The sequence below is a fragment of the Neoarius graeffei genome, chromosome 6 (assembly GCF_027579695.1).
Source record: "Neoarius graeffei isolate fNeoGra1 chromosome 6, fNeoGra1.pri, whole genome shotgun sequence".
In the NCBI taxonomy this organism is placed as follows: Eukaryota; Metazoa; Chordata; class Actinopteri; order Siluriformes; family Ariidae; genus Neoarius; species Neoarius graeffei.
In genome coordinates, this window is record NC_083574.1 from 22,752,057 (window position 1) to 22,766,331 (window position 14,275).

The 14,275-nt window shown below is 40.9% G+C and overlaps 1 protein-coding gene across 1 annotated transcript in view; it reads right to left on the reverse strand.

The window, feature by feature from the left end:
- Positions 1–14,275, reverse strand: part of mmp23bb (matrix metallopeptidase 23bb) — a 41,193-nt gene that overhangs the window by 9,918 nt on the left and 17,000 nt on the right. Inside the window, exons 3-7 of the mRNA XM_060922868.1 lie at positions 9,600–9,739; positions 7,187–7,354; positions 6,638–6,802; positions 1,970–2,080; positions 1,732–1,858 (exon numbers count right to left, since the gene is read on the reverse strand). Of these exons, the coding sequence (XP_060778851.1) occupies positions 1,732–1,858; positions 1,970–2,080; positions 6,638–6,802; positions 7,187–7,354; positions 9,600–9,739 (711 nt within the window). The remainder of the gene's footprint in view (positions 1–1,731; positions 1,859–1,969; positions 2,081–6,637; positions 6,803–7,186; positions 7,355–9,599; positions 9,740–14,275) is intronic.

Here is a 14,275-nt window from a genome sequence, read left to right on the forward strand (position 1 = left end):
ATTTAGAGTCACCAGTTAACCTAACCTGCATGTCTTTGGACTGTGGGGGAAACCGGAGCACCCGGAGGAAACCTACGCAGACACGGGGAGAACATGCAAACTCCGCACAGAAAGGCCCTCGCCGGCCACGGGGCTCGAACCCGGACCTTCTTGCTGTGAGGCGACAGCGCTAACCACTACACCACCGTGCCGCCCCCAATCATGTTGCCAATTAACCAAATTAGGTTTTTTTTTTAGCATTACACAACTTTTTCAGTATTTTGTTGCCCCGTCCCAACCATTTTGAAATGTGTTGCTGACACCAAATTCAAAATGAGCATATATTTTTCAAAAAAACAATAAAATTTCTCAGTTTCAACATCTGATATGTTGTCTTTGTACTATTTTCAATGCAATATAGGGTTTCCATGATTTGCAAATTTTCACATTCTGCTTTTATTTGTGTTTTACACACTATCCCAACTTTTTTGGTTATTGGGGTTGTATATCTGAATCTGAGTCCAAAGAAGAGACATGTTTTTCCACTAATATTGAGGAGTTTGTAATTATAGAAGAATAGAAAATGTATTTATAAACGTTGCTTACTGCTGCTGTGTGACTATGTTGTATTACTGACTACACACTGTTGAATGCCTGATTCTGAATGGTCGGGTGTTGAATGTGTTGATTAATTTTTTTTTTTTATAACAGTGTGACTCTGATAATGCCAGCTGTAATTCGTTACTGCATAATAACAAGTAACAACTTAAAAAATGAATTTGTATGCCAGTGGCTCCAAATAAACATATACAAAATGTGTGTAACTGTTGATATTTATCAACAACAAGGAGATATTTATTCCATATCACACCATCCCACTGCTGATTATTTCCCTATAACGGAACACCCTGTCATCTTTTATTCCTTACATACATTGTATTGGTCATGTTAGCAGATAGTCAGTTTACTGCCAGTAAACTAGCCTGTATCTGTCACAGGTAGACAGCAGTGAGGTTGTAGTATCGGAGTTTTGTATGGTCATATTCTCGGCAACTTATTTATCTTTAGCCAAACCTGTTAAAATATACAAACAACTGAAGTTCTTAAGGTGGAAAAAACATGCAATGATCAGTATCAACTAAGCTCCAAAATATGGGATGCTCCTGGTGTGTGTGTGTGTGTGTGTGTGTGTGTGTATTTGAGATTTACAAACATTCATCACACTTCTTTATTCCTTTGCTACACTCAGAACCTGAAATGTGTTTTTTTAGAAATTGCATTTCTACTTTTAAGAGTAATTACACTGTTGATTTTCTTAGCCCTGCCCCCTAACAACCCATGTGTTGTCCCACCAGCTCAGGCTACTTTTCCTTCCCACCAGCAGAGGTCCCACACTCATGAATATTGAACCACTTCCACAACTTCCTGTCTGCTCACTATATAAGACAGTGATTACACATATACATTGTGAAGTCTTGCCACCTTTATTACGTGTGTGAGTTTTAAACAGTTACTTCTAGTAATTGCATGTTGTGTATCTTGATTCCTTGCCTTGCTCTCGATAACGATCTTGGATTTGCCCTTTGTGAATGTGTTTTGCCTTGATTGTGTTTTTACCTTTTGGCCTGATGTTCGACTGTGATTTGGAATTCATTCATTCATTCAAACTCAAAAACATATTAGGATTTTAGAAAAAAATGTAAATATGACTTTTTCCATCTTAGAATTTTTCATCTGAAGTGTGTGCACTACCTGACTTTTGGAGGCACTTTCGTGTTTTTGGTCCCACAGCGGAAGCCCACTACTTTTCCCCGAGGCACCATCTTAATCTTGACGTTGGCAGGAGGAGGAGTGGGAGTCGACCCAGCTTCCGGGGGCTCTGAGGTGCACACAACTCTCTTATACTCCAAAATGCTTTTATACTCTAAAAATAATCGAAAAATGCTGTAACTTTTTTTTTTACTGACACAAGCTTTTTCCAGCATCTCACCGTAACACAGGTCACAGCGCTGAGGGCAGTATTTCTTCATGAAACTCCGTCTACTCTCACAGAAGCCTAATCGCGCCCAGGGGTCACACACACGCTTCTTATCTAAGCAGCCTAAAAACACATGTATGCATGTATGTATTTATACTCATGTGGATCAGTTTTCATAGCCAAATGGGAGCCTGAGAAATACATAAACCTATGCAGAGAACATTTCCAACATAACAATGCATCTACAATCGTACAATCAGCCTGTGTTGCTAATTAATTATACACACACACACACACACACACACACACAGTATATTATATATACAGTGTATATAGCCCAATATTGGTATTGATATATCATCATTAACCAAAGGTGCACATACCCTCAGAAAAAAAAGAAGTAAGGAATAACACACAATAACAAAATAATCCATATCAAGGAGGTGGTGTTATGTGCCCCAAAGCAAAGCAGAGTTATTCTTACCCCCTTAAAATTTATTATTTTTCCCATAACAGCATGTTCTGTGTTTCATTCCACAGCAATTTACCAACAATTACAATTGTTCTTTCACTTTGTCTGATCTTTTTAACCGTCTGTAGTTACATTTACTATTATGGAATGTCTGCAAGACAAGTTAGTTCCTGTTAAATCCATTTACTAGTAGTCTTAGATTATCCTCCAAGACATATCCTCTGTACAAATGAAAACGACTTGCATGGAGCCAAAGGAGTTGTTACTATACAAACAAAAAAGTATTTGAAGGAGTGCATTAATCCAAACCCGCCAAAACTACTGCACAGCTATACTGTTATAGAAAATAAATCCACAACTCTTGACCAATCAGATTTGAGAATGCAATAGTGCTATGGTATAAAGACATATCATTTATAGCAAGGAGACATTTAGTGTGTCAGGTTTCACAGATGTTCCTTTACTACCACAAAAAGAATTAACATCAGAGCATGCTGAATCAGGGACGGTCTAAAGTAGAGGGTGGCAAATAGTAATTTGTGTGTGTGGCAGGGGGGATTATATGGCCCAAGGGAACTTTCCTTTTCATAATCATAATTATATTCTTCTTAATGACAGTGATTGCACCAGTATCCCAGTACCAATTTCTGTTCAACTGTAGTGAACATTTTTACTTTTCTTGCCAATTCCCACCCGCTTCTCCAGTACACCATAGCTACCAATGTGTGAGGCAAGCGTATTTCCTCCGAGACACCAAAATCTTTAACATGTTTAGGAACTGCTGTTTTCCTGCCCAGAAAGCAGTACAACACATTTGGAGGAAAGCTATCCACCCTCTAACACATACATAAGCTCACAGATACTCGTGATTGGCTAGTGTCATTCTGATTGACAGGAAGGGAGAGTATGCCATCTCTCCCACCCAGACAGCATGTCTAATTTTCTCATTTTGACAGGATTGGGACTCAAACTTGCAATTTCCAGATGATCTTTTGTATAACAGCTGTTCTCAAATTGAAGACACAGTGGCTTAGTACAACGTGTAATGCAATAACTTTTTAAGAGATTGCATATTTTGATGGTGTAGGAAATGGGATGGTAAATTTAATTTTTGTGTATAACTGTTTATAATTTGAGAGAGTTGGGTAAATAGATAATGCATTATCTTCCTAGCAATACTAAGACAATCTGTACAAGTTAAAAGTCAACTGCCTTTCAGATTTTTCAAGTGTAGATCATGAAAAGAATTTTTCCTGACACCCAATTATTTTTGTTTAGTGGACCGAAAGCTACTGAATTTGAATCAGTCTTCCAATTTTATTCGTTTTTTTAAATAGAACAATTAATGAATTTAGGGCCACGGCACCCTAAATTCTCAGCTATTTTTTTCCTGCTTCACCATGACCCAATTCAAGATACTACGTCATGGATCACATGGTGGACTTTTCCCATTTGCCCAAGGCATTGTGGGATACAAATTTGAAACAGGAGAGAACAATGGAGGACATGAGTGTGCGAATGAAATGTGAAAGACTGACTACAGTAACGAAAAGCGAGAAGAAAAGACGTTATGTTGCGAAGGAAAGGAAATGCAGAACCAAACTAATAAATATCGGCGGTCAGTGAGCACCTGGGTGTGATCAGCTGTTTGTTTAGCGACAGAATGATGTAGGCTAACTATCAGTGCACGGTCAAGGTAAACCTGTAGATGGCAGTAATGCAACATTGTGGATGCCAGCTGCTGTAAAACCCAAAAGATGACGATAAACCTGCGCACATGGACTTCCTCTGTCTGCTTGACTGCGCGAAGCAAGTGATTTCATGCACATTATTTGCTAGGGCATCCCCTCAAATTAAATAACTTCCCAGCCACAGAATGGCCTGATATTTTGTGAGATAGTACAGAAATAAACATATCACAATGACCAAATTTCAGAGGGGACTAGATTTTATGAAATCGAAAAGCAGTCTAGCTTTAACCACCAACTATACAAACACCAATGCACTTCAAATACTTAGAACTTGATTTATCACCTTTAAACTAAGTCATGAATTTGCTATTTGCGTCTCTGCTGCACCTATAACACCACGTTTGTCACAAACTCCATGTTTCAGTCTGGCTCTAAGGCCAAGCTTACATTAGACCGTATCTGTCTCGTTTTCTTCGCGGATGCACTGTCCGTTTACATTAAACCGCCTGGAAACGCCGGGAAACGGGAATCCGTCAGGGTCCACGTATTCAATCCAGATCGTGTCAGCTCCGGTGCTGTGTAAACATTGAGATACGCGGATACGCTGTGCTGAGCTCTAGCTGGCGTCGTCATTGGACAACGTCACTGTGACATCCACCTTCCTGATTCGCTGGCGTTGGTCATGTGACGCGACTGCTGAAAAACGGCACGGACTTCCGCCTTGTATCACCTTTCATTAAAGAGTATAAAAGTATGAAAATACTGATGCAAATACTGCCCATTGTGTAGTTATGATTGTCTTTAGGCTTGCCATCCTTCCACTTGCAAGTGGTAAGTGATATGCGCTGGGATCACACACACAGCGGCTCAGTCCCGAATCACAGCTTGTGCACTTCACTCGCGTGCTCTGTGAGCTGCGCAAGGCCGGAGTGCGCACCCTCCAGAGGGCACTCGCTGTTCAGGGCGGAGTGATTTGGAGCGCAGGATGCCTGCGGAGCCGAGCGTATCCGTGTATTGGTGTTGCTGTGTGCACGCAAATCGTGTATTGGTGTTGCTGTGTGCACGCTAATCGTTTTTAAAACGTTAATCTGATGATCCGCTGATACGGTCTAATGTAAACATGGGCTAAATTAGCCATGTCCTTGATGTGGCTGTCCAGAGCTCTATCTTGCATGAATAGTTACTCCTACAACTCCTTTTCCAGTCAATCAAGCACCAATTATAATCACTTCCATGACCTTTCTACCTTTAGTTTCTCCTCTAGTGGCATTTTGGGAAAAACTAAATCCCAGGATGACAGAGTAAATAATCCACCATGTTCATGTTTAATTCACCCGTGACTGTATTTCACATGCTCTTTCTCAATTACTGCCAAAGGTTTGATATGGATGCATCAACAAAGCAGGCTGTAAAATATTATCCCAAATGGAGATCAAATTTCTGGGTGTTTCACTACGTGTAATCACCAGATATGACTGGAACAGACAGGCTACATGAATCTACAGTCTGGGTTAGAAAGAAATCAGCCCCAACCTCACTTCTTTATACCATTCTGTGCATTTTTCTTACAAGCACTGGTGGTACTTTTACACTTTGTTCCACCAAAACCCAAAATAATTCACCTTAAGATGTTTGTTAACAGCAAATAATCTGATGTGGATGCTCATATATTGATATCTTTTCAGGGAAGCTTACACCTTAGCCCCTGAGCCACCATTTCCTTGCTGCATATCAGAACCTTAATTCTAGTCTGTCATAATTTTGGTTAAAGCCTTGAATCTAATGCATTGTCCTTCTGTATTTCAGTCATCTCTGGTTATCAACAGTTCTCTGTTTATGTGCTGTCAGAAACAGGGGTACAGTAGGAGTCCATTTCTGTCCCCCAAGGTACACTCTACACTAATGTACCCCCTAGGGCTCATTTTTGGACCTCAAGGTAACTATGTATACCTTTTTAGGGCCAAAAATGTACATGTATGTTCCCAAGCAGTATATAAAGTGTACAGATAAGTACCTTAGAGGGTCCTGCCTCAGTGACAAGCCATTGTACCCCTAAAGGTACAATAATGCACTTTATTTTCTGAGTGTGTATTTGTTCACTTCCGGCTTTGATGGCTAGTCTTGTTCACTCACTGTTTTAAATAAGCCTTCCACAAATGTGTGTTACTCCTGTAGCAGTCTCTCCTTATTACTACATTGGCCCCTCAATCAGCAGCACTGAAGAAATTGGTCTGTCACCAAAATGAACTTCTTAAGCCTACTATAAAGACAACACACAGAAGACCACACACAGATTTCCTCCGTATTTTTTTCCTTGCTATTTCTTCGTGGTGAAGGTTCTGTGCTAATCACAAGAATGTTTAAGTCCAAATCCCAGGACTTCCAGTTGCACTTTTGAGTAAAGACCTTCACCATCAGCTTTTTGCATTAGTGCCTCAATATGATATTTGAAAAGAAACACATTGCAGTGATGAATAAATGTAAACATGAATGAATTATAGCTGAATCCTGGTTTACCATAAAGACGCTGAATTCCCCAGATATCATCCTGAGCAATGTCTCGCTGCCCTGTGTACGTGGCATTGGGGTGCATCAGAGCGCTGGGGTCACGTGAATGCCACAGACCAAGAGCATGACCGATCTCATGGGCTGCTACCTGAACTAGGTCATTAAGCCATACACCTGTGCATGGAAAGTAATCAATCAATAATATACACATTTATAAGTTTCTACTGTGCAGACTTATTTTTTAACTGTCTACTGTGTTATATATGGGACAACATTGTACGGTAACTGTATGGTTCAAATTCTGGGACTGTCAAAGAGCCAGTGTTCTATACCTGAATAAAAGCCTTAACTCACAACTACTCAGCTCTATTTGTGGTTAAAAAAAAAAAGAAAGTACAATTTCATCGAATGTATTTGAGAGGTGGACAAATCACAATAAATTAAAATTTGTCCACCCATGTGTCTCTAAGTCCATCCATAAAGCTTTCTACCAAATCAACCAGTATACCAGTATGCATAAACCATCACAAAGTAACAATCCACATATACTATGCATACCCTGTTTCCAGCTGAAACGAGATTTGCCCAGGATCCAGAACTCATGGTTGTCAAAGTGAATCTCCCCCCGTGGCGGCAGGAAGGCATGAGCCAGCTCTCCATTCAGCCCATCAAAGCATGGGTGCAGCGGAGACCACCAGCAGTCTGTGTGATTAAACGTGTAGAAACCTGTGTAGGAACAGATCTAAAGTTGATCAGTGAGAAGTTTATTTATAGTGCATTACGTAAAAGCCTCAACAGGTATTAAATGAGATACATCACTTCATTAGGTTCAGTAAAAGACCAGGATCCATCAAGCACACACCTTCCAATCTATTTCTGTATTGTTAATTTAGCTGGGTTTATTAAACAAGCTAATTTTCATGCCAATTACATAAAACTGTTCATTTAAAAAAGTAGTTCAGCTAAAAGTGAAACAAACAAACAAAAAAAAACCCTTAAAATTCCTCCTGAATTCAATCAGTCAAGACATGTTTGGAGTCCAAAATTTAAGGCAATTTGTGGGCGTTTTGTTTTTGTACAAATTTCCCTTAACCCTGAATTAAGGATGATCTAATTTACAATCCCAATTCCAAAAAAGTTGGGATGCTGTGTAAACTATAAATAAAAACAAAATGCGATAATTTGCAAATCATGGAAACCCTATATTTCATTGAAAATAGTACAAAGACAGCATATCAAATGTTGAAAATGAGAAATTATGTTTTTTTGAAAAATATATGCTCATTTTGAATTTAATGTCAGCAAGACGTTTCAGAAAAGTTGGGACAGGGGCATGTTTACCACTGTGTTGCATCACCTCTACTTTTAACAACACTCTGTAAATGTTTCGGAACTGAGGAGACCAGTTGCTGTAGTTCTGAAAGAGAAATGTTGTCCCATTCTTGCCTAATATACAATTTCAGTTGCTCAACAGTTCAGGGTCTCCTTTGTCATATTTTACACTTCATAATGCACCAAATTTTTTAAATGGGAGACAGGTCTGGACTGCAGGCAGGCCAGTTTAGCACCCAGACTCTTTTACTATGGAGCCATGCAGTTTTAATATGTACAGAAAGTGGTTTGGCATTGTCTCGCTGAAAGAAGGAAGGCCTTCCCTGAAAAAGAGTTTGTTTGGATGGCAGCATATTGCTCTGAAACATATATATCATTCAGCATTAATGATGCCTTCCCAGATGTACAAGCTACCCATGTCATGTGCACTAATGCACCTTCATACTATCACAGATGCTGACTTTTGAACTGTGCACTGATGACAAGCCGGATGGTCCCTCTCTTCTTTAGTCTGGAGGACGTGGTGTCCATGATTTCTAAAAATAATTTCTACTTTTGATTTGATGTCAGTTTTCAGCCTTGTCTCTTGCATACAGAGATTTCTCCAGATTCTCTGAATCTTTTAATGATATTATGTACCACAGATGATGTGATCCCCAAATTCTTTGCAATTTTACATTGAAGAACGTAATTCTTAAACTGTTGCACTGTTTGCCCATGTAGTCTTTCACAGAGTGGTGAACCCCTCCCCATCTTTACTTCTGAGAGACTCAGCCTCTCTGGGATGCAATTTTTATACCCAATCATGTTACTGATCTGTTGCCAATTAACCAAATTAGTTTTGGTTTTTGGTGGGGTTTTTTTTAGCATTACACAACTTTTTCAGTATTTTGTTGCCCCTGTCCCAACTTTTCTGAAACATGTTGCTGACATCAAATTCAAATTGAGCATATAAATTTTCAAAAACCAATACAATTTCTCAGTTTCAACATTTGATATGTTGTCTTTGTGCCATTTTCGGTGAAATATAGGGTTTCCATGATTTGCATATCCATCCATCAATTATCTGTAGCCGCTTATCCTGTTCTACAGGGTCGCAGGCAAGCTGGAGCTTATCCCAGCTGACTATGGGCGAGAGGCTGGGAACACCCTGGACAAGTCACCAGGTTATCGCAGTGATTTGCAAATCTTCACATGCTGTTATTATTTATGTTTTACACAGCGTCACAACTTTTTTTGGAATTGGGGTTGTCGCTAAATTCTTGCCAATTTGTGAGTTAGCCTGTTTACTGTGGCTAGTACTAAACTAAAAGACGACAATCTATGATGTTCAAATGACTTGCTCCAAATGATCAGAAAACCTGAACTGTCAGATACAAAAAGAAAATTCTAATTAAGCATTACAAAATAGTCTTTCTTTTAAACCACGGATGTTTTTGCCGACATGGTGAAATCAGCTAACTTATTGATCATCCTTGATACATTATTTAAAATATTTAACAGGACACACAACGTGTGATGAACACTGTCCCAGATTAAGTCATCTCCTAAAGCAGGTGGAGACCAGGAACAGTCTGAATAAAGAGAACACAAAGATAGGTAGTTCAATCTGTATTATAAATTCACCACCCAAGCTCACCAATAATGATATCAGCACTTTTATTTGTGTTGGTGATTTCTGTAAAGGTCAGAGATGAGACATCACTCCATTTGGTGAAGGCGATACTGATGGCTTTACGGGTGTCGTCTTTATTCAGTGTATTGGGGAATGTTGTGATCCTTTAAGAAGAAAAAAACAGGTAGATTCTCAGTTCAGTTAAAATACATGAGACAGCACACCCATGCAGCTGTGTTTGTATCTTCAGTACATTTGCTATTCCCAAGTACAACCTGTATAAATTCCATTCCCATTTTCTTTCTTTCGATTTTCATACATCTGTGCTTTTGTTTGTTTGATCACTCAGCCAAGTCCAAGGCAAGATCACACACAAACAGGCCAAATGGAAACATAATATAAGTTCAGGTTAAATGCGAATTGTGTAAAACTAGCATATTATGCTGTTTGTCATGTTATGTACAGTGGCAAACAAGTTAGTTAGTTAGTTAGTTAGCTAGCTAGCTAGCTCTGGGCCACTAATTTGATTGGTCAAATGCCTTTCCAAGAGTACTGATGCACATTATGCCACTATCTGCTATACAGTGCCTTGCAAAAGTATTCATCCCCCTTGGTGTTTGTCCTGTTTTGTTGCATTACAAGCTGGAATTAAAATGGATTGTTGGAGGGTTAGCACCATTTGATTTACACAATATACCTACTGCTTTAAAGGTGCACATTGTTTTTTTTATTGAGACACAAACTGTTGGGGTTCACCCAGTCGGAAACGGTCAATCGGTCAACTTACTTCTAGAAGTAAGTTGACCGATTGACCGTTTCCGACTGGGTGGACCCTAACACAAACAATAATTAAGATGAAAAAACAGAAATCTGGAGTGTGCATAGGTATTCCCCCCCCCCCCAAGTCAATACTTTACAGAGCCACCTTTTGCTACAATTACAGCTGCAAGTCTCTTGGGGTATTTCTCTATTAGCTTAGCACATCTAGCCACTTGGATTTTTGCCCATTCCTCAAGGCACAACTGCTCCAACTCCTTCAAGTTAGATGGGTTGCGTTGGTGTAGATCAGAGATTAGATTAGATAAAACTTTATTGATCCCTTTGGGAGGGTTCCCTCAGGGAAATTAAGATTCCAGCAGCATCATTACAGATAAACAGAGAAAAGAAATAGAGGAAAACTTCTAGATAAATTAAAATAAATTAAGTATTTACATATACAAATATAAAAAGAATAAGATATGGGGAAGAGAGGAAGCAGGAGAGATATTGCACTTTATACTGCACATTGTCCAGTATTGCTTATTGTTAGGCTAGGCTAGGCTACAGCTCCTTCATGTCCTCTGTCCTCCTGTTACCCCTCCTCCCCCCCAGAGAGGAGTTGTACAGTCTGATGGCGTGAGGGACAAAGGAGTTTTTGAGTCTGTTCATCCTGCACTTGGGAAGGAGCATTCTGTCACTGAACAGGCTCCTCTGGTTGCTGATGACGGTGTGCAGAGGGTGACTGGCATCGTCCATGATGTTCAATAGTTTGTCCATAGACCTCTTCTCTGCCATCGTCACCAGAGAGTCCAGCTTCATGCCGACCACAGAGCCGGCCCGCCTGATCAGTTTGTCCAGCCTGGATGTGTCCTTCTTGGATGTGCTGCCCCCCCAGCACACCACGGTGTAAAACAGGACACTGGCGACCACAGACTGAGAGAACATCCACAGGAGTTTCCTGCAGATGTTAAAGGACCGCAGCCTCCTAAGGAAGTTTAGCCTGCTCTGTCCCTTCCTGTATAAGTGTTTGCTGTTGCAAGTCCAGTCCAGCTTGCTGTCCAGCCACAGCCCGAGGTACTTGTAGGAATCCACAGCCTCCCCCTCGACTCCCTCGATCAGAACTGGTCGTGACCTTGGTCTGGACCTCCCAAAGTCAATGACCAGCTCCTTGGTCTTCGAGGTGTTGAGCTGCAGATGGTTCCTGTTGCACCACACAGCAAAGTCCCTCACCAGGCTCCTATACTCCTCTCTGTCGTCACTGATACACCCAACGATGGCTGCGTCATCGGCAAACTTCTGAATGCGACACAGCTCCGAGTTGTAGCAGAAGTCCACGGTGTACAGGGTGAAGAGAAGAGGGGCCAGCACTGTGCCTTGGGGTGCTCTGGTGCTGCTAATCACAGTGTCAGATGTGATGTCCTTCAGCCTGACGTACTGCGGCCTGTCAGTGAGGTAGTTGGAGATCCAGGTGACCAGGCAGGGGTCCATTCGCAGGGGCGTACAGCAATCTTCAAGTTATGCCACAGATTCTCAATTGGCTTACGGTCTGGGCTTTGACTAGGCCATTCCAAGACACTTAAATGTTTCCCTTTAAACCATTCCAGTGTAGCTTTAGCAGTATGTTTAGAGTTATTGTCCTGCTGGAACGTGAACTTTTGTCCCAGTCTCAAACCTCTGGCTGACTCAAACAGGTTTTCCTCCAGAATTGCCCTGTATTTAGTGCCATCCATCTTTCCTTCAGTCCTGACCAGCTTTCCTGTCCCTGCAGATGAAAAACATCCCCACAGCATGATGCTGCCACCACCATGCTTCATTGTAGGGATAGTGTTCTCAGGGTGTTGGGTTTGCGCCACACATGGCATTTCCCATGATAGCCAAAAAGTTAAAATTTTGTCTCATTTGACCAGAGAATCTTCTTCCATGTGTTTGGGGAGTCTGCCATATGTTGTTGGGCAAACTCCAAACATGATTTTTTTTAAGCAATGACTATTTTTCTAGCCACTCTTCCATAACGTCCCACTCTGTGGAGTGTATGGCTTAAAGTGGTCCTATGGACAGATATTCCCATCTCCATTGTGGATCTTTGCAGCTCCCTCAGCATTATCATTGGTGTCTTTGTTGCATCTCTGATTAATGCCCTCATTGCCCGGTCTGTGAGTTTTAGTGGGCGGCCTTCTTTTGTCAGGTTTGTAGTGGTGCCATATTCTTTCCATTTTGCTATAATGGATTTAATGGTGCTCCCTGGGATATTCAAAGTTTGGGATATTTTTTTATGACCCAACCCTGATCTATACTTCTCCACAACTTTGTCTCTGACCTGTTTGGAGTGCTCCTTGGTTCTCATGTTGCTTGCTTAGTTGTGTTACAGAGTCAAGGTCCTTCCAGAACAGGTTTCTGGAACAGGTTGATTTATACAGACATCATGTGACAGATCATGTGACACTTTGATTGCACACAAGTGGATCGTAATCAACTAGTTATGTGACTTATGAAGTGAATTGGTTGGACCAGTTCTTATTTAGGGGTTTCATACGAAAGGGGGTGAATACTTATGCACACTCCAGATTTCTGTTTTTTTTTATCTTATTGTTTGTGTCACAATAAAAAAAAAAACAATTTTCACCTTTAAAGTGGTAGGCATATTGTGTAAATCAAATAGTGCTAACCCTTCAAAAATCCATTTTAATTCCAGCTTGTAATGCAACAAAACAGGACAAACACCAAGGGGGTGAATACTTTTGCAAGGCACTGTACGCCAAGTCCGGTCAAGTCAATTTATTTATTATGACGTGAAATGTTTCATGTTATAAAGAGATAAATTGGTCTTGGCTGACGGTGGACTCCCCATGACATAGACCACGGAACGCATTTGAACAAGGGGGGGCCACAATCGCAAGAGGGTGTCACCAAAATGTTAGGTCGGACATGATGCATATAGGCTACATTATACACGGACACACACGTAATGCTATCAGTCATGACAGCCAGCACAGAACCGTGCAGATTAAAATGCACAAGAAAAGCACCTCGGTGGTCGGTGGTAACTCAACTTAAACTGCTTGCTTGTACCGGTATTAAAGCACTATAGAGAGAAACACTGAACACAGAGAAGTGCACTCGGCGGTGCTCGGTCAGAGGAAAGTATGGGAATATGCCTGCAGTTTTGTCAGAGCTGCGTGTGTGTCCGCGCGCGCGAGTGCGTGTGTGTGTGCGTTTCCACAATATGCCAGCACATACTGTAACTGCGCAGAAACTGTGCTGTGTACATTTTGCAACATTTCACGCACGACGTATACACGTTGCTCAACGTCAACAAATATTGGTTTAGGAAATGTTTAAGCAAATGTTTGATTAAATTACAGCATGGGTTGGGTTTAAGTTCGATTTTGTCGACATGTTTTGAGTTGAAAAACACTCACAGGCCAACATTTTATTTATTTTTTAAATAATTTTCAAAAAGTTACCCGGGCCACGGCCCCCCTGGGTATGTACCCCCCTGGGTACATATCATGTGGCATAGACCGGGTGGTTCCGCGGTCTATGCCCCATGATATGTACTCCAGCTACGAACTATATACATACTTATTACAATATCATCCACTGGTGTTCAATAACACCAGGGTCTCGCCATGGCTCAACCTAAGCATGAAGTAGAGCCTAATCAAATTGTGTAAATGAGCCATATTCCTCATTTTATCCGTTTTCTACACACGTTCTCCTTATTCAAACATGAGGTTCACGTTATAGCCTAACAATATCAATTACCTTGTTATAACATGAAATGTTTTATGCTATAAAGAAAAGTTTCTTGTTATAACGTGATAAGTTTATATTTGGGCGGCACAGTGGTGTAATGGTTAGCACTGTCGCCTCACAGCAAGAAGGTTCTGGGTTTGAGCCCAGTGGCCGATGGGGGCCTTTCTGTGTGGGGTTTGGATGTT